The sequence below is a fragment of the Zalophus californianus genome, chromosome 1, assembly GCF_009762305.2.
Source record: "Zalophus californianus isolate mZalCal1 chromosome 1, mZalCal1.pri.v2, whole genome shotgun sequence".
NCBI classification, from domain to species: Eukaryota; Metazoa; Chordata; class Mammalia; order Carnivora; family Otariidae; genus Zalophus; species Zalophus californianus.
This window is the reverse complement of record NC_045595.1, coordinates 149094687-149114329: the sequence shown is the minus strand read 5'-3', so window position 1 is coordinate 149114329 and position 19643 is coordinate 149094687. Positions and strand designations below refer to the sequence as shown.

Below are 19643 nucleotides of genomic sequence, written 5' to 3'. Positions count from 1 at the left end.
CTCTCTATCCCAGCTCCGAGGGCAGCCCTCTGTGGAAGGAGCTTGCAGAACAAGACCCCAGCAACCGTCTCCTCCACCCCCAGCCTCTTTGGCCAGGTGTATGATGGGAGGATGTGGGGTGGGAGGTCCCGGGCAAGAGCAGACCTGATGTTTGCACAGGAACCTCTACAAAGTCCTTGTGCTGACAGCAGGCACACGGGGCAGTGTTTGAGTGGCAGGGTTGACACGTGGACCCTGACAGTCTGGCGTGCAAGGGGTGGGAGTCAGGTGAACCCCCACAGTCTGTTGGGTGGAGGGAAGCTCCTGGAAAGGCTTCTCTGTCAGTGCCAGGGAGGGCCCCTGGCTCTGCAGCCTCCCCTGCATGAGCAACATTCGGTCCTTCCCCTCTCCTGCAGGGTGCCCGCACTGTAAGAAGGTCATCCCACACTTTACCGCCACCGCCGACATCTTCAAAGATGACCGAAAGGTAAGGATACCCTTCTTCATCTCTTGTCCTGCCTCTGACTTTGCTCTGCCCCCAGTTCTCTACCTCCCTCCCTTCCATTCAGGTCCCCTTGCTGGATAGACTCTGCTGAGGTCAGGGAATTCCTGGGAACCAGGACATTCTTTTCATAAGGCAGGACAGGGCAGGCTGAATTTCTGCTGTAAAATCAGCTAAAAGGGATACAGTGCACTGTTACAGCCTTTCCTGGGAAGAGGGGTTTGGTAAAGGGGTCATCTATTTATTTTTAGCGTTTGAATCTTTTTGCGGTAGGATTTGTAGTCATGCATTACTTATATAATTGAAAATACAAATAAAGAATATCCAACAAAAGTCAACCAGAGGCAGCCAAGGTGGAGGAGAACAAGGCTGTCCTGCAGAGCCTCATCCCGCCGAAGTAAAAAGCTCCTGCTGATGAAGCATAAAGTTAACAAGCTAGAACTACAGATTGGATTAAAGTGTGGGGAGAAGGCACCCCCAGGCACCTCCCTAGGCAGCTCCACCAGCCAGGGCAGCGCGGGCTGCTGCCAGGTGAGGGCAATGTGTGGCTCCCGGGCCGAGGCGTGGTGTGGCAAGGGCAGACCCTGGAGCTCAGGCCCGGTGCAGTTTGAATGCTGCTGAGCTGCGTGGCTTGGAGAAGTCCTACCGACTCTCCAGGCCTTGAGTTCTCTTCTCGCCAAGGTTGGGGTCCTACTCTAGATGATCGTGAAGACTCTTCCCAGCCTGGGACTCTGTTGTAGGAATGTGTCCCCCAACAGGCCTCAGAAGCATGCTCATACACACCCAGACCCAAAGTTGCACGCATGTGCACTGGGTGAGATGTTTAGGTGCAGCTGGGGCAGGCTGGACACACACGCCAGGAGGCGCTGGAGTTGGCCCTGGGGGGTTCGCGGTGATGGCATGTGAGCGCTGTACAGGGACAGCAGGTCAGAGGGAGCCAGGCTGGAGCATGGGCACATGTCTGGGGAGGGGGATAAACTCGGGACTCAGACCCCAGGACCCTTCCCTGGACTCAGGATGTCCCGTTGTCACCCCACAGTCTCTGTGCCCCTGAGGCTCCCTTCACTCCACCAGGACGGAGTATAAGGACCAGAAACCTTTTCTCCTTTGCCTGCCCCTTGGCCTGTATGGAGAGGGGCATGGCAAGAAGGGGCTGCCTGTCTTCCAGCTCCCTCCCCACCCACCGCCCTCTGCCACCCAGGGCCAGTGCACATGCAGGAGCTCTGGGGAGGTTCGGCCAGTCCCCTAGGACTCCCTCACAATCTGGGTGTTGCTTGGTGTGGGGAAGCCTTTCCTCCCTGTAGCCAGCACGGGACTGGCAGGCATTCCACATTGACTCCCATCACCCCACCCCATGAGACGGGAGAGTGGCTGAGGCGTGGGGTCTCCCTGTCCCCTGACTGCTCAGGTCTGTGTGGCTCCAGGGTCTGTGAAGGGATCGCCTAAGTCCAAGCAGGGCCAGGCTGGCTGTGCCCAGAGTGAGCAGCCAAAGGCCAGTCTTCCTCTTCCTCTCTCCCATCTGCTGATGCACAGGGATGCCATTTCCACAGGGACCCCGCTGAGACACTGATAAGCCTTCGCTTAATTGTCTCAACTTGGGCCAGAAACGTTGCTGGCCTTTTCCCGCGCTCATTCCCTCTGTCTGTTATGTCCTCTCTCCTCTCCTTCCAGCTCCCTGTGTTCCAAGCCAGAGATCACCCTCACTCATTTCCAGGAGCACACTTAATCTCTCTGCCCCTCTCTGCCAGGCACTTGGCAGGCCTGGGTTTCCTGGACGTGGCTCTCAGTAACAACAGGGAAACATTCGCTCTCTGCCTGGGGGACTAAAGTTACTGGTGTCACGATTGCTGGGTGCCATCCTAGAACTGTCACATCAGAGGTCCAGGGATGGTTCTGGGAATCTGTAATTTTTCCTCTTTTTTCTTTTTTTTAAGAGAGGGGGAGAGAGCAGGGGAGGGGCAGAAGGAGAGAGAGAATCCTAAGCAGGCTCCATGCTCAGTGTAGAACCTGACGTGGGGCTCGATCTCACGACCCTGAGATCGTGGCCTGAGCCAAAATCAAGAGTTGGATGCTTAACTGACTGAGTCACCCAGGCACCCCAGGAATATGTAATTTTAAAGAGCTGCCTCTCATACTAACCACTGGCTGGTGTTTGGGGACTGGTGGCCCATCCCTCTCCTACTCATGAGGGATCAAGGCCCAGAAAAGAACTATGTCCTTTGCCCAGAGACACGCAGCCGTGAGTCATGGACAGCCAGAACAGAGTCTCTTGACTCCCATTTCCGGATACCCTGTGCTGCCACCTCTTAGCTAGAATTACATTTTTCCCCCCAAGAAGCCAGTCTCTGTTCCTTCCCCAATCAATATGCAGTTGGTTGTTCACTTCCATTTTCATAGCCAAAGTCAATATTAGCTCCTGCAGAGATTTATTTTACTGAATCAATAAAGCCGCATGAGGCAGCTCATATTTTAGCTGGGGAGCCTCCACCCCCTCCCGGGAGCTTACTGGGGAACTTGAGCAGTTGACACCCTGGCTGGAGAGAGGGCTGCATGCTGCTCGTGTTGGAACCAATGGCGGTAGGGAAAGGGCCACGGAAGACACGGGCCTGAGGTGGAAGGCTGGGTGCAGGCAGGGGTCAGGGTACCACTGGGCCGGCAAGGTGGGGCTCATCTCTCACTGCACATCCAGGTGTCCCCAGCCTGGGAATCGGGCTGGCCAGCAAGGTGTGAAGGTCATTCCAGGACAGGCGCCCTGAGGCAGAGGGGTACGGACCTCATTTGTCCTTGAATTCCCTCCAGTCTTGATGCCTAAAACCTCTGTAAATGCTGACTGAATGAAGAAACAACAGCATTTTCCGAAGACTCCTCTCCCACTGGTGCTTGAGAGTATTATGTCACGTTTTCCTCCTAGTAGCGTAACCAACTGGGTATTATCAATCTCCCATTTTACAGAAGAAGAGATTGAATCTTCGAGCGGTTAAAAGTCTCTCCCAAAGTCGTCCAGCTGGGAAGGGGCTGCTCAGAACCAGATAAACAGGCATTGTCAGAGGTCTCCCAGAGGCAAACTCAGGTTCTGGGACTCGTGTGTAGGGGGTTTATTTGGGAAGTGGCCTCAGGGATAGAGGAAGGGGGAGCAGTCAGGAAAGGAGCCGGAGCAGGTGTATTAATGAGCAGATTAGTGCATGCGTAATTAGGTTCAGTCCCTGGAGACCCCACCACGGACAGAATCCCCTCACCCAAAGGTCCAGGAAGCCAAGGGACATGTCCTCAAGCCCTGTCCATCACTGGCTTCCCTTGGGGCTCCCTGCAGCCGAGAACTGTGGGTGCCAGTGGCAAGTGTTTGGCCAAGGGGTCATGGCAGGATACCAACCACCGTGGAGCAAATCTCAAAGTGACAGTGTGCATTCAGTGCTATAGTTCAGTCAGTGTAAATCTGGAGTGGGTGTGGGGGGGCAGGCATTTAGATAGGAGAAATTGGGATAGGTGATAGAGGTTTATTTGCTGTCTTCTTTCCAGAGTCTAAGCCGCTTCCTTCAGAAAGAGCCACGCTCAACTCCTCTGCTCCCGTAGAATTGGAGTGTGGAGGAGCCTTTGCAGCCGGAAGTAGCCCTCGGTGTGTATGTGGCTGGCAGCTGGTTTAGGGGATTCAAAATAAGTACACATTTTTAGTTTAGTCAATTTATAAAACTGTACACTGTATTTCCCACGGCTCCGGGGCATGTAGACAAATTAAATTCATAATTTAAAGCAGAAGCAGGGAGAGCAGCAGCCTGGAGCAACCCTCATCAAACACGTCCTCGGCGTAGCAGAGGCGCCTTGGCCTCTCACCAAGGGCCGGACACAGACGGCTGCCCAGTGGGCGCCGTCTCCCCTGGGCTGGGCCCCAAGAGCTGGAACACTGAGGACAGCCAGAGGAGCACCTGCCTCTTGTTTCTGAATGATTCAGAAGGCGTTTTCGAGGGTGAGCTGGGGTTCTCAGAAGCCTGCAGGGGCCCGCCTGCTGGCCGGGTGGGCCAAACCCTGTGCAGACGCCAGCAGACGGCACGTTGAACCCGCCAGAAGGAGACGGCTGCCCCTCCACTCCGGCCACATGTTTCCTGTGGGAATGCAGGGCAAATGCCATCAAATCTGGCTTTTAAACAGAAGCCGGAGAGCCACACTGCTATATAAAATCTTCGGGCTCTTTTTCGAGGTTGGCAGCTAATTCAGGTTTATTTTATTTTATTTTTTTTAAATTCTATGTGGGCCAAATAGAACAGGACTGAGAGCCAGATATGGAATGTGTGCAGCGAGTTTGCAAACTCTTCTCTAAGAAGTCTCATCGTGTAGACGTTCTGTAGCTGAAGTGGGAGGGAAGCTGAGGGCGGGGCAGGGGCAAGCACGGCCCGCTGGTGACCAGAAGGCAGGCTGCGCCTCACTCTTCACTGTCAGGCCTGCTGCCGGCATAGCAGTGGCCCCTCTCACCTGGGCACAGGGGCAGTGAGCTGCGAACGTGACTGTCGGTGGCCTGCAGGGTTCTTCTACTTGGAAAGGGGGCCTCCCTCCCCATGTGAATAACCCGTAGCCGTAGAACCATGTGAATTGTGGCTACTTAACGATTTGAAATTTCAGGCATGGTGATAGTTCAGTCGGAATGCCTCATGGGCCCCGGTTCTCATTCCTCTCTCTGGTGCTGGTGTGGGCTGCTCCTCCTGGGCCGGTGCTCCCTGCTCGGGCCTTCATGCACCTGCTGCGTCGTCCTGACGCAGGTTGTAGATCCAATACCGTCTCCTCGGAAAGGCCTCCTTGGCCATAAAGCAGCCCCTCTGGCTATCGTCCTCTTGAATCACCCTCTTTTAATTTCTTCAGAGCATTCCCTGGGCTCTGAACGATCTCACTTGTTATGTGTCTATTAACTGCCTTCCTGCAGTAAGAATGGCAGTCCCTTAATGGCTGGACTTTTTCAAGGTCACCAGTGTACTCCTAGCACAGAGCAGCCCTTGGGTTAGATGCTTCCTCTTACCAGAATCTGCCCTCCCCTCTTCTGTAATGCTTGTGTTTGGAGTATTGCCGTACAGCGACCTTTTCCCCTCCTTCCCTGCTTTGTGACCCTCAACAGAAAGAAGGTTCCCCAGGTCTGCTTTTTACCCTCTTATTTTAAAAGAACAATAAATAGTAAGGGAAAACTACCAGCCTGTGGAATTTGTTAGACAGGCACAAAGAGGCCAGTGGCCAATTTGGGGACTTCCTTCTGACCGAAAACTCTGTTTGCTTTCCTCATGCTGAACTCTTGCGGTTCCTGGAATGTGCTCCTCTGGCTGGAACTTCTTTCTTCTCCTCCTCCTCCTCCTCAGGCCACTGCTCAGATGGCAAACCCTGCAGAGCACCTTTGTGCCCCTCCTCTTGGCACCCTGGACCACCTCCATCCCTCACACCTCCTTTTGTGCCTTGGAATTGTCCTCTCTGACCAGACGCTGAGCCCATACTAGGGACCGAGCTTGTGTCTGGGGCCCGTAGGAGTGATTATGATAGCAGCAAACATTTCCTGACTACTGACCATGTGCCAGGTCCTGTGCCGAGTCACCTCCCCTGGATTCTCTCGCTCGGCCTTCATAATATCCTGATCACCTACGTGTTGTTATTACCCCCATTTTACAGATGAGGAAACTGAGGCACCAAAAGGCTAGGTCATTTTCCATAAGTCTTAACTATGCTGCCAAGCCAAGATTTGCACTTGGGAAACCTGACTTCAAAGCTCTTGTTCTTAACCTTGGTACTCGACTGCCTCCCTGAACAGATGTTCAGAAGTGTTAGTTAATAAATGAATGAGTCCCACCATGCCTCACAGAAAGCATCACAAAACCTGCGGTGTTTACAAAGGCTCTCAAGTCATCATTTCCTTCATGGCCATTCTACTCTTGATTTTAAAGGGTGGTCTGAGGGCACCGCAAGCTGAGTCCCCTAACCTTACCTGTCTGCCTTGAGAATTGGAAGCAAGCAGCAGCAGTCTTCAATGGAGCTCTGAGCTGGGGAGGCTTTGGTTCAGCTCATCCTCGCTATTGAGAAAAATCAGAGAAAGCACACGGCGTGGGCCTGAAGTGTGGTCTGTGTGCGGAGGGGCCGGGCCTCGGGTCTCACACGGGAGGCCTCCTGCGCTGACCGCGCCTTTCTTCGGGCCCGCAGATTGTCTGTGCTGCTGTGGACTGCGTCAAAGAGAAGAACCAGGACCTGTGTCAGCAGGAGGCCGTCAAGGCCTACCCCACGTTCCACTACTACCACTATGGGAAGTTTGCAGAAAAGTATGACAACGAGCGGACGGTAAGCTGGGGAGGGGCACTCGCCCTGAGCTCTTTCTTGTTGGGCAGGGAGACAGCCACTGAGAAGGGCAGCCAACGCCACAGAAGTCAGCCACGTGCACACCGCTGGGAAGGCAAGGGCCATGGGCCTGGTTGGAAGAGTGCCCCCAGAGGTTGTCCCAGAGTCCGGCTCCCAGAGCCTGGCTGGGTTCCGGGGGTTTGGCAAGGGCTCCTCCATAGCGAAGCAGACCCTCTCCACATGGGCAGCCGCCTTCCCCACTGGCCACTTCTCTACGTCCAGCGGAGTGAGCACATGGAGAGTCAGGAAAAGGGGAGAGGGGGAGAGGGTGCACATCCACTTCAGGGGTTAAAGGCTTTTTTCTCTTTCTTTCCTTTACCGACAGGAACTGGGGTTTACCAATTTTATTCGAACGCTCCGGGAAGGAGACCATGAGAGACTAGGGAAGAAGAAGGAAGAGTTGTAATTTCTGCCTCAGAGAAAGCTTTTCCATTACACTGTGAATGATAACCTGTTTTGTTGTTCCTTCTGAATTTCCACATGTTCTGAAGACAAAATTTTTTATAGCCGCTTATGGCCATTTTGTACAATTTTGAAATAAAATCAAACCAATTGTTTGGTGGTGTGGGTCATTTCCACAGAGCCTGTACTGACAGAGATGGAGAGGTGGATGCTCGTGTTGTCCCTCATGGCACGTCCCCTCCTGGGAGGTAGAGAGCCACACGCCAGTGTCCCATCTGCCCGGGAGAGACGCATAAGGGCGGAGAGTAGGCACCAGGAGGGTGGCATGGAACACTGCCCTTCTCAGCCATTGGAGAGCAGAACGGGGAGATCTGACCACAGCATATCCTGTTGGAAATGACTGGTTTAGGGGGGAGAATATGTTAAGATAATCAGGGAAAATGAGATGCCGAAGCTAACGGTCACCAAGTACTAGCTTTTTCTGGATCATTTCAGTTTGAGTTTGGGTGTGTTTTCCTGGAACTCATTTACATGTTTCTCTTCAACTATTTCTGTCTTCTCTTTTCCTCTCTCCAGTCCCTCCGGGCTCTCCTTCACAGAAAAGCTGAGTCTCCAATTCAGGGCTGAGTGCAGTGGGCAAGCCCAGGCTCAAAGGAGCATCTAGAATGGAGTAGGGGAGGGGCCTCTGTGCTGCTGCTTGCTCTGCACACCGGGAGGGGCAGACGTGGGTGGCATATTCTCCGTAGGCATGCAGATGCTGGGTCAGCCTCCCCTCACCCTGCCACAGTAACCTCCAAACGTTACTCCCATGTTCTCTGTGGATGGGCATCACCCAGGCTCCTGGTCTACCCTGACATCTCACTCTGCCTCCTTCCTCCGTTCCATCTCTCTCCTGACCGGCTTTCACACCGGTCGTGCTTTCTACATCTCTGGGTGACTTAACACCAGCCCTGTGCCCATCAGTGCCACCAGAGACGGAGAACCCTGTGATGTGTCTTGTCTGCCCACAGGGAGCAGAACAGCCCCTGCTCCCTCTGCCTTGACTTGACTTCTAAGCCTCTGTCCTAGCCTTGGATTTGGGCAGTTCAGAGGAGGGGTTGCCTAAGCTGCAGTGCTTAGCTGCTCACTTGTGTGGTTCTGTTGGCTACTTGGCCTTCAGGAACAGCTGTGTTTCCTAGCCTGGCCCCCTCCCAGCGGCCTCCAGCCTTCCTGCTGATGGGTCCACTAAGAGGAGGACCAACAGCACAGAGCCGCAGAGCTCCTCAGGGCTGTGCTGACAGGTGCCATGGCTCTGTTCGGTGAAACTGGAGGTTCTCAGTTCCCCAGTCCACCCCCTGCTGCTTCAGCCTCGCTTTTTTTCTCCTAAGCACACACTTCCTCAGCAGTGGCAGTGGGTCTCGCCCCAAGTGAACGGGCATGAAAGAAAGAAGCATGCATATAAACACTTGTCCTGAGCTCCTGCTGGGTACTGTACGCAGTCATACGAGGAGCCACATAATCCTGACACTGTCGTGCACCCGTTCCTACAAGGGGCTCCTGAGAGCATGTGCATGCACAGACATGCTTTTCCCTAATGCTGATTTGGAGGCTTTGCAGGAGGAACGTATTTGCTTGTGTTTTCAAAAAAATTCGTTTTTAACTGTATCTTTAGAACAATACCTGACAAAAGCCACTTCCCGACTGAGGACTGCTGGTGCCCACCTTCAAGGTGCGGGGCTTTCTTTTAGTCTGTTAGCCTCAAGGTCAGATTGGCCTGGCCTGGCTTCTCGGTGAGGGCTCGAAAGCATCAGGAAATGGCATCCTCTTCACTTCTCTGTTTGCAGGATTTGATAATTATAGGGCTTTGTCAGAATGTCTAGTGCTTACCATGACTTTGGGCATGACCTGAATAAGTTCACCCCAGCTCTGGGCAGTGGCCTCTATGGACAGAGCTCCCTACCTCTATTCCCCACCCCCAGCCTCGTCTATGTACTCTTTCTCATCCTTCACCCTCATTCCCCAATTCTGGAGCTCTGTGCAGATGGAGCAGTACCATGGCATCTAGTTAGTTCTGTTCCTCCTGCCCACACTTGTTTCATATGGAGTTTGTTGATCTTCAGTGCCGACCCCTCTCTACCCCTCGAGGACCTGCTGTCATCTCACCCCCCTCTCTTCTCCTGGATCCTGCATTTGCAGGCAGATTTCTGTGCAGGAGGTGTCTGTGAGTTAGGGGAGAACTGAGTCCCAGTCTTTCTGGGCTTTGGCATAACCTTCACCTCAATTTCTCTCCTCCTCCCTGGTTTGCCTTAGCTTCCCGCTTTACTCGCGTCCCCCGTGCCTCTCGCCCACCAGTGATTCCCTATTGCTGCCTGACTGGAGCTTTCAGAGCTGGCCCCGCAACCTTTCTTATCCTTCCCATGCTACCGCCTCCCTTTCTAGAGGTGCTTGGCTTCCAGAAACTTCTGTGCCAGGCACAGGGAGGTGATGCTCTGGGTTTAAGAAGTGATGTGTGTGTTTTTGTGTTTTATCTCATTGTGGTTTTGACTTGCATTTCCTTAACTATTAGTGCTGTTGAGCATCTTTTCAGGGCTTTTTGGCCATTTATAGATCTTCCTTGGGAAAATGTCTTTTGCCCATTTGCCAAATGGGTTGTTTATTTTTTGTCATTGCTGTCTTACAGGAGTTTTGTATATTTTCTAGATATGAATCCCTTATCTGATCTGTGATATGCAAATATTTTCTGTCATTCTGTGGGTTATCTTTCCACTTTCTTAATAATGCCCTTTTATGCACACAAGTTTTTAATTTTGATGAAGTCCAGTTTATCTGTTTTTTCTTTTGTTGTCTGTGCTTTTGGTGTGTATCCAAGAGATCATTACCAAATCCAATGTCCAAAGCTTTTCTCCTATGTTTCCCTCAAGAGTTTTATAGTTTTAGGTCTTATGTTTAGGACTTTGATCCATTTTGAGTAAACTTAAAGTAAGAGTCCAGCTTCATTGTTTTACATATGGCTATCCAGTTTCCCCACCACCGTTTGTGGAAAAGACCATTCTCTTCCTAATTGAGTCTTGGCGCCCTAGTCAAAAATCATTTGACCATATATGTGAGGGTTTATTTCTGGGCTTTCTATTCTATTGCGTTTGCTCTAGATGTCTGTCTTTATACCAGTAACCACGGTTTGGATTACTGTAGATTTGTAGTAAGTTTTGAAATTAGGAAGGCAGATTCCTCCAACTCCATTCCTCTTTTTCAAGATGATTTTAGCTGTTCAGGGTCCCTTGAAATTCTACATGTCTGTGCCATTAATTATGTGTGTAATTTGCAAAACCAACACTGCAATCAAAATGCAAAACTATCCCACCATTACAGAGATTTCTGCTGGGTCCCTTTATGTTTACTCCTATTCTCCCCTCCTCCTCACAAACGTTGGCAACCACTAACTTGTTTTCCATCTCTGTACTTTGCTCATTTGGGGAATGTTATATAAATGGAATCCTACAATAAATAATCTATTAAGATGGACTTTTCTCACTCAACATAACGTCCTTGAGATCCATCCAAATTGTATGTATCAGTATCTTGTTTCTTTTTATTGCTGAGCAGTATTCCATGGTATGGATGGATGTAACACAATTTAACTATTTACCTGTTAGGGAATGTTTTGGTTGTTCCCAGTTTGGGACCATTACAAATAAAGCTACCTTTTGTCTAGATGAAAGTTTTTATTTCTCTGGGGTAAATACCCAGGAATATGATTGCTGCGTCATATGTTAAGTGTATGTTTAGCTTTTAAGGAAATTGCCAAACTTTTGCAGAGCGGCTGTACCATTTACTTTCTTACCAACAATGTATGACAGATCCAGTTTCCCCATATCCTGCTCAACATTTGGTATTGTCCTTGTTTGTTTGTTTGTTTTAATTTTAGCCATTCTAATTAGGTGTGTAGTAATATATCATCATGGTCTTACTGTACATTTCCCCAATGATTAGCAATGTTGAATATTTTTTTCATGTGCTTATTTGCCATCTATATATCCTCTTCAGTGAGATGCCTGTTCATGTCTTTTGTCCATTTTCTAATTGGATTATTTTTTTTACTGTTGAATTTTGAATGTTCTTTATATATCCTAGATACTAACCTTTTTGCCAGATATATGGCTTATAAATATTTTCTCTTATCTGTAGCATGTTTTTTAATCTTAACAGGGTCTTTTAGAGAACAAAAGTTTTTAATTTTGACAGAGTTAGTTTAATTTCTTTTGTGGATCATGCTTTTGCTGTCATATCTAAGAACTCATCACCAAGCCCCAGTTCCTAAAGTTTTCCTTCTATGTTTTTTTCTAAAGTTTTACATTTAAATACATGATCCATTTTGAGTTAATTTCTGTACAAGATGTGAGACTTAGACTAGGCCTGTGGTATCCAATTGTTCAGCACCATTTGTTGTAGTCTATCCTCTACTGCATTGCTTTTGCACCTTTGTCAAAAAGCAGTTGGCTATACTTACAGAAGTCTATTTCTGGATTCTCTGTTCTGTTGATTATATATGATATAATATATCATATATATAACTATATAACGTAAGATTATGCTTATATAATGTACTTAGTATATAATAAGTCTTGAAATAAGTAGCCTGATTTCTCCCACTACCTTTTTTTTTTAAGATTTTATTCATTTATTAGAGAGAGAGCACAAGCAGGGGGAGAAGCAGGCTCCCCCGTGAGCAGGGAGCCCGATGTGGGACTCGATTCCGGGACTCTGGGATCATGACCTGAGCCGAAGGCAGATGCCCAACCAACTGAGCCACGCAGGCTGTTTTAGCTGTTGCAGTTCCTTTTCCATGTAAATTTTACTTATTTTATTTTTTAAGATTTATGTATCTATTTTAGAGAGAGTAAGCGTGCATCGGGGAAGGGGTAGAGGGAGTGAATCTTCAAGCAGACTCCCTACTGAGCGTGGAGCCCAAGATGGGGCTTCATCCCACAACCCATGAGATCACGACCTGAGCCAAAACCTAGAGTCAGATGCCTAACCGACTGATCCACCCAGGTGCCCCTTCCATATAAATTTTAGAATAATCTTGTCTATATCAAAACTTTTTCTGGGATTTTATCCTTTCAGGTGATTCAGGAAAAAAATGTATTTGTACACATATGTGTGTATGTATGGAGAAATGTATATGTATATATACACACACATACAAACACACAGAGAAAGATAAAACCAAAGACACAACATATAAATAACTGGTGAATCTTAGGCAGAGGGTATATGTGACTTTTTCTAAGTTTGAAGTGCTTCTCTTCCCTTCCCCCACAACCCCCCCAATGCCCGCAAAAAAAAAAAAAAAAAAAATATTGCACATGGGGGAAAAAAAAACAGCCCTCAATATATAAACTCAGCGACCCAGTTTAGCAGGGAGGGCCTGAGTTTAACTGTCTCTAGGCAGCTCTGCTTCCTGTGTGGCCAGGACCCAGCTCCCCTGTGCCCCAACAGAAAGCTGTAGAAGTTGGCTGAATCTGGCTGAGTTTGCTAGAGGGTGTCACCTCAGTGAGATCACAGGCCAGCCTCAAGGGGCCACAGCACCAGCAGGAGGGGTGCCCAGCCAGGATTGGAAAAGGAAGGAGGATGCGTGCGCCCCAGGGTTCAGGGGCAGACAGCCACAGAATACCCCAGAGCAAGCCCACTTGCCTCTCAGCAGCCACCACTCAGGTGCAGTGTTGACCAGCAGGGGGTGCAAGGATCTGCAGGACCCGGTGGGGTTGCAGGGTCCCTCCTTGGCTGTCTCAGAAGCAAAGTGAAAGTTTGTCCGCACCTTGTAGAGGAAAAGGGCTCTGAAAGACTGGACATTTACCTACGGAGTTGTCCTGTAGTTACCTAAAGAGAATTTTCAGTTTATTGGATCAGACTGAGATCACAACTTCTACTGAGTCAACTAATAGGAAAACACACCCACATCCGTTTTTCTCTGCATAAATAGACACTGTGTAAATACACAACTCCTACATTTCTGATAAAATGTAGTGCCCAGTACTGAACACAAGAGTCCAACTGAGAACTGGCCAGTATAGGGGGAAAGGACCATGAATCCCTCATTCCTGATCTTGGAAGATGTATCTTGGCTAATCTAGTCCAAGATTGCAGGCTCACTGTCAACAAAAGCCATCAAAACTTTTTCATAACTGCTTACAGAAAAGACCAACCCTTGATAGTTCATTTCCTTTGAATATTTTTCTTCACTGATCTTCAAGGTACTGCATGTGTTGTAAGAAACTTTGAAAAATGCAGAAAAGCATGCAGAAGAAAATTTAAATTCCTCGTAGCCTGCTACTCATCAGTTATTCAATATGTTGGTGTACTGTGTTCCAGGTTTTTTTTTTTAAGATTTTATTCATTTATTTATTGTAGAGATAGCCCACGTGGGGGAAGAAGCAGAGGGAGAGGGACAAGCAGATTCCACCCCTAGCGCAGCCCCACACGAGCTTTGATCCCACAACACCAAGATCACAACCCAAGTAGAAATCAAGAGTATTTTGCTCAACTCGCTGAGCCACCCAGGCTCCCCATCTTCTAATTTTTTTTTTATCACGCAAATGAAATCTCAGTATTTTATAACTTTTTAAAATTTTTTTAAAGATTTTATTTATTTATTTGACAGAGAGAGACACAGCAAGAGAGGGAACACAAGCAGGGGGAGTGGGAGAGGGAGAAGCAGGCTTCCCGCGGAGCAGGGAGCCTGATGCGGGGCTTGATCCCAGGACCCTGGGATCATGACCTGAGCTGAAGGCAGACACTTAACGACTGAGCCACCCAGGCGCCCCAGTATTTTATAACTTTTAAAAACATTTTACAAAGTGTTTACAAATTTTTCCATATCATTAGGTATTCTTCCTCAACATAATTTTTAAAGACTATAGAGCAGATTTTTCTCGACATTATTTCTTGGCACTATTGACATCTTGGGACATAATTCTTTGTTGTGGGGAGCTTTCCTGTGCATTGGAAAATTTTTAGCAGTATCTCTGGTCACTTTCCCCTAAATGCCAGTAGCACTCCCCTTCCCAACAGATTGTGACAACCAAACTTCGCCAAAGTCCCCTGGGGGGCAAAATCACCCCCCAGTTGAGAACTGCTGCTATATAGCACTTCATCCTATGTACATACCATCCTTTACTTACAGATCTGTGTCATTAGATGTATATGTTATTTATAGTTATTCTCTGTCATAAATAATGCTGGGATGGACATCTTTGGTTTTTTGTTTTTTAAGATTTTAATTGTTTATTTGTCAAAGAGAGAAAGCGAGAGCGTGCACGAGCAGGGAGAGTGGCAGGCAGAGGGAGAACCAGACTCCCCACTGAGCAAGGAGCCCGATGCGGGGACTCCATCCCAGGACCCTGGGGTCATGACCTGAGCTGAAGGCAGACGCCTAACGACTGAGCCACCCAGGTGTCCCCCCTGGTTTTATTTTACACATTTTCAGAAGTGACTTTCTGGGTCAAAGAATATACTTATTTTTAAGACCTGCAATATATACTGTCAATTTTCCTTCCATGGTGTGCCTATTTATACTCTTACCGAGAGTATATGAAATTACCTGTTTGTTTTTTTTTTAACTGGCCAGCTCTGGGCATTATAGTTTTTAAAGATCTTTGCAAATTACATTTTTAATATAATTATAAGACAAAATTATCCAGTTACATTTATCTCAAAAATCCATCTTTGTTTTAGCCTGCAAGGATGTTTTCGATTCTGTTTTTGTCTCTGACAAGCTTTCTATCTTTAACTTCATGTCACTTGCACATTTGATAAGAATTAAAATGTGAAAGATAGGGTTATGGCCTAGAACGTTGTGACAGGCCAATAGAAATTTCCTGTCAACCCATTAGTTCCGCATCTGTAGGCAGAGTCATTCAGCAAGTTCCTAACCCACTCAGTCGTCCCAGCCTCCAACTCCTATCTTCAGCCTTTCCTGAAAAATACAATGAAAAGTGTCCATCGCCTGTTCTGTTGAGGAATGTGTCTACTACATTCTTCTGTTCAATCAATCTAATAACCCTGTGAAAGAGTAATAACCTGTGCACAGCCCCTTACTGTTTGGAAGCATCTTTAGCTGACCCATTTCATCCAAGCTCACACCCTCCATGGTGTTGTGATGAAGAGGCTGAGGCTCCAGGAGGCCAGCTGAGTTAGGCAACTCGTCCAAGTTCACAGAGCTGGTGAGTAGCTGAGCTCAGATGCAACAACAGGGGCCCTTTCCTCTCCCTGTAACCAACAGAACTTTCAGTTGGTGATGCTTCTTTCTAGTGGTTATTGCCTCCTTTCCAACAGCACTAGTCATTACTGAACTAACAGCATAATGCTGCTCAGTGCAACTTCCCTTTCCTGGACCATGAGTTCACCACGTCTCACATTCTTTCAGGACCCTATGGGGAGATTTGTCTGGGCCAAAAAATTTGAAATTATAATTAGAGCAAGCAAGTGCTTTTCTTCAAACTCTCAACCAAGGTTGATCTTTTACAAATTTGTCCTTTTTTAAAAATCTTCTCCACAAAACTAAATCAACTAATACCTAATACTTAAACATATATTAAATATATAATATATGTTTATATTAAACATAAAATATGTACTTACTTATTAACTTAGTGTGCATATAGTTTTATATATATGTGCATATTTATATATAGAACTGCATATATTTATATATGCACACTAAGTTAATAACCAAATTATATATATACATATATGTAATTGTATATATAGAGAGAGAGATTGAGAGAAAGGGAGAGATTGTCTCCCTCTTTATTGTCCTCCAGTTTCATGCCCCAGAAATAATTGCTGTCAAGTTTGATGTGTATCCTGCCAAGAATTTGTTTTGTTTTCTTTTTGGGGCTCATAAACAAACATATAGTATGCTTTTTATGTGTGTGTATGTATGTATGTGTGTACATGTGTGTACACAGATTCAAAAAATTATTTTCCACCGAGATCACATACAGTTGACCCTTGAACAACATGGGGATTAGGAACATCAACCTCCCCATGCAATCAAAACTCTGCATATAACTTTTGACTCCCCAAAAACTTAACTGCTAATAGCCTACCGTTGACCAGAAGCCTACTGAAAGCATATGAAGTCAAATTAACAAATATTTGGTAGGTTATATACATTATTACTGTATTCTTATAATAAAGCTAGAGAAAAAATATCATTAAAAATCATAAGAGAAAACATTTACGATACTGTACTGTATTTATCAAAAAAGTCCATGTTTAAGTGGATTTGCACAGTTCAAACCCATATGTTTGGGGTCAACTGTATAAATTCATTTGTGTTTTTCCTGGTATTTTAAAGTACACCTCAAATTTATTTCAATTTAAGGAATCAAAATCCAGCTTTTTTTTTTTTTCAAAGTGGGCTGCCACTTGCCGCAAACCATTTTGAAGCGTTTATCTTTTCCCACTGAAATACCACTTCACCACACAGTAAATTTCAAAATCTATTTGGCTGCCGTACATCCTGCCCTGTTCCACTACTTTGTCCATTTTCATTTCATTTTGTTTTTAAAATCCCATTCTAATTACTTTTTTGCTTTTAGAATTTCCCTGGCTGTTTCTGCATATTTTTTTCAGTTAAACTTTCTGTCTTGGATCTCAGTTCCTTATCATCCGAGATCATCCTATCCTTTTCAGAACAATGATGGTTCTCTCTGATGGAGTAAGCAGAAATGACCGTTGTGGCATTTTACTCTTTTTCCTAATCCATCAACATGTTGCGTTGGCTCCAAGCAGTGAGCCCAGGTCTCCTTCCCCGAACCCCTCATTCTTGGCTTCATTACATCAGCCCCTTTATCTTGGTAGCTCTTTGTTGCAAGCCTCCGTCAGCTGGGCTTCCCAGGAACCCCCCTCCAGATCTCCTTATATGCCCTTCTTGTTCCATTGCTTTCTGATTTGAGCCGGTCTCCCGGCGCAACCCCCACTGGATTCTTCCTTATGTGTCCTCCTTTTCTTTTCACTGAGATCACTTCCAATTGTAAAGTCAGAAAACCACATTTTCAGGAACATCTTCATCCTCTCCAGCCACGTCTCCTCTAAGTATTTCAGCTTAAAGGAAAGGCATTCTTTCTATGACAGCACCCCACAGCCTGAGCTGAGGATTATGCCCCATGGACTCCAGATGCCTTCCTCTCTCCAGCTCCAGTCCCTCACAATGAGGAAAAGGAAGGAAGAGATGCCACCAGCATTTTGTCATCGGAAATCAGTAACCCCAAGGGGTGAATTCCCTGCGATCACCAGAATTTTCTGCTACTTCACTCCTTGGGAAAAGGATAGATTGACATTTGTGCCCATTTTTTCCAGGTACAATGGTTCTCAATCCTGGCTTCATGATTAAACCACCTGGGGACCTTGAAAAACTATTAGGGCCAGGGGTCCCACCCCAAAACCACTGAATCAGAATCTCTGGGAATGGGTCCCTGGCATTGATATGTGTTAAAAGATCTCCAGGTTGTTCTAATGTGCAGCTGAAGTTCAGAACTGGTGGGTTGAGTCCTGCAGGCTTCACCAGCGTGCACTACTGAGCTTACTTAACACATATGGAAGCCAGGCTAGGGGAATTTTGGAAAAATCAAGGGAGAGATAGTTTTTCCAACGTTATTCTCCAGAGTTGGAAAATTTTCATTACGATTAAGTAATTAAGTTGCCTGTGATCTATTGCTACCTTGAAGTCTCCTGAAAGTTGTTTCTAAAAAAACATTCAGTAGGAAGCTATAAATGTAAATCTGTCCACATTATCAATGCAATGCAGGATCCATGAGGCTAAAATATCTTGGCTCCACGACTCAAAGGCAGCCAAGTAAGCGATGGTAACAACACTACTATATTTGTGCAGACCATAGAGTGAGCAGGACATGTAGAACATGACATTTCAAATGCTGCCACATCACTGGGTGATCAGCCTGGCAACCAGGCTGGGAGTCTGCCAAGCAAATGTCTCCTCTAACAGGATGTTAAAGCCTCAGCAGACTAAGACTTTAATTCCTGTCATCATCTGACTGCTTTCAAACCTTCCACTTTCTGCAGCATGGAAAGAAATTGGTCTGGGTTTCAAAATTCTTCTAACAAAAAATAAACTAACATGTGAAAGCATCGAAGGGCTTATCTGAATGCAAGCAGACACGGGGTTTCAGAAGTCTTCAACATGTTGGGAAATAAAAGAGGTGTCTGAAGCAGGTAAATTGCTGATAGTAAGAACTCAGAGAACGGACCGGAGTAAGCCAAGCTGCATCAGCCAGGGTGGGGAGGCGGGCTGTTCAGTCCCATGAGCTGGGAGGGGAATCTGGAAGTACATCTTTTGCTCTGGGTGAATTCCACCTGTCTTCTTGTTTTCAGCCTCGCTTTTGGGTGTACCTTGGGCCCCCAAATCCTAAACCTGCCCAGGGTTCTGTAATGTGAATCCGCTTCTAGGCTTTTCCCCTGCCGGGCTGGGCTTCTGATTTACCGAGCCAGTGACCACGCACCACTGACAGAGATGAAGGATCGATGCCCAAAAACATTGTTAAGGGGTACATGTCCCAGCCTCCCTTACAGAGAGCACTGCCACCCCTGGATCCACCATGGGTGAGGACTGAGGCTTATACAATGTAGCGGCCCTCTTTAAGAAAAAGAACACAAAATTAGGGACAAAGGCAAATATTTATTCAAGATGAAAAGGAGAAATCACAAATAAAATACTTAAAAAGCTGAAATATACCAGAAATAACACCAAATCCAGAAAAATAATCTTTCTTTCTTTCTTTCCTCTTTCTTTCTTTCTTTCTTTCTTTCTCTCTCTCTTTCTTTTCTTTCTTTCTTTTCTTTCTTTCTTTCTTCTTTCTTTCTTCTTTTTCTTTTTCTTTCTTTTTCTTTCTTTCTTTCTTTTTCTTTCTTTCTTTCTTTCTTTCTCTCTCTCTCTTTCTTTCTCTCTTTCTCTCTCTCTTTCTTTCTTTCTTTCTTTCTCTCGTTCTCTCTTTCTTTCTTTCTCTCTTTCTTTCTTTCTCTCTTTCTCTCTTTCTTTCTTTCTCTCTTTCTCTCTTTCTTTCTTTCTTTCTTTCTTTCTCTCTTTCTTTCTCTCTTTCTCTCTCTTTCTTTCTTTCTCTCTTTCTCTCTTTCTTTCTCTCTTTCTTTCTCTCTTTCTTTCTTTCTTTCTCTCTCTCTTTCTCTCTTTCTCTCTCTCTCTTTCTCTTTCTTTCTCTCTTTCTTTCTTTCTTTCTCTCTTTCTTTCTTTCTTTCTCTCTTTCTCTCTTTCTCTCTCTCTCTTTCTCTCTTTCTTTTCTTTCTCTCTTTCTTTCTTTCTCTCTTTCTTTCTTTCTTTCTTTCTTTCTTTCTTTCTTTCTTTCTTTCTTTCTTTCTTTCTTTCTTTCTTTCTTTCTTCTTTCCTCTT

The 19643-nt window shown here is 46.6% G+C and overlaps 1 protein-coding gene across 4 annotated transcripts in view; it reads left to right on the top strand.

Annotated features, from left to right (window-relative positions):
* PDIA5 (protein disulfide isomerase family A member 5) overlaps positions 1-10912 on the top strand; it is a 93567-nt gene extending 82655 nt beyond the window's left edge. For 2 of the 4 annotated variants that reach the window (XM_027585688.2, XM_027585689.2), the window contains 3 exons: positions 396-466; positions 6644-6778; positions 7161-10912. In XM_027585688.2, the coding sequence (XP_027441489.1) occupies positions 396-466; positions 6644-6778; positions 7161-7241 (287 nt within the window). In that variant the 3' untranslated portion in view covers positions 7242-10912. The other 2 variants (XM_027585686.2, XM_027585687.2) reach the window with 2 other exon arrangements.
* Positions 10913-19643: the final 8731 nt, after the last annotated feature.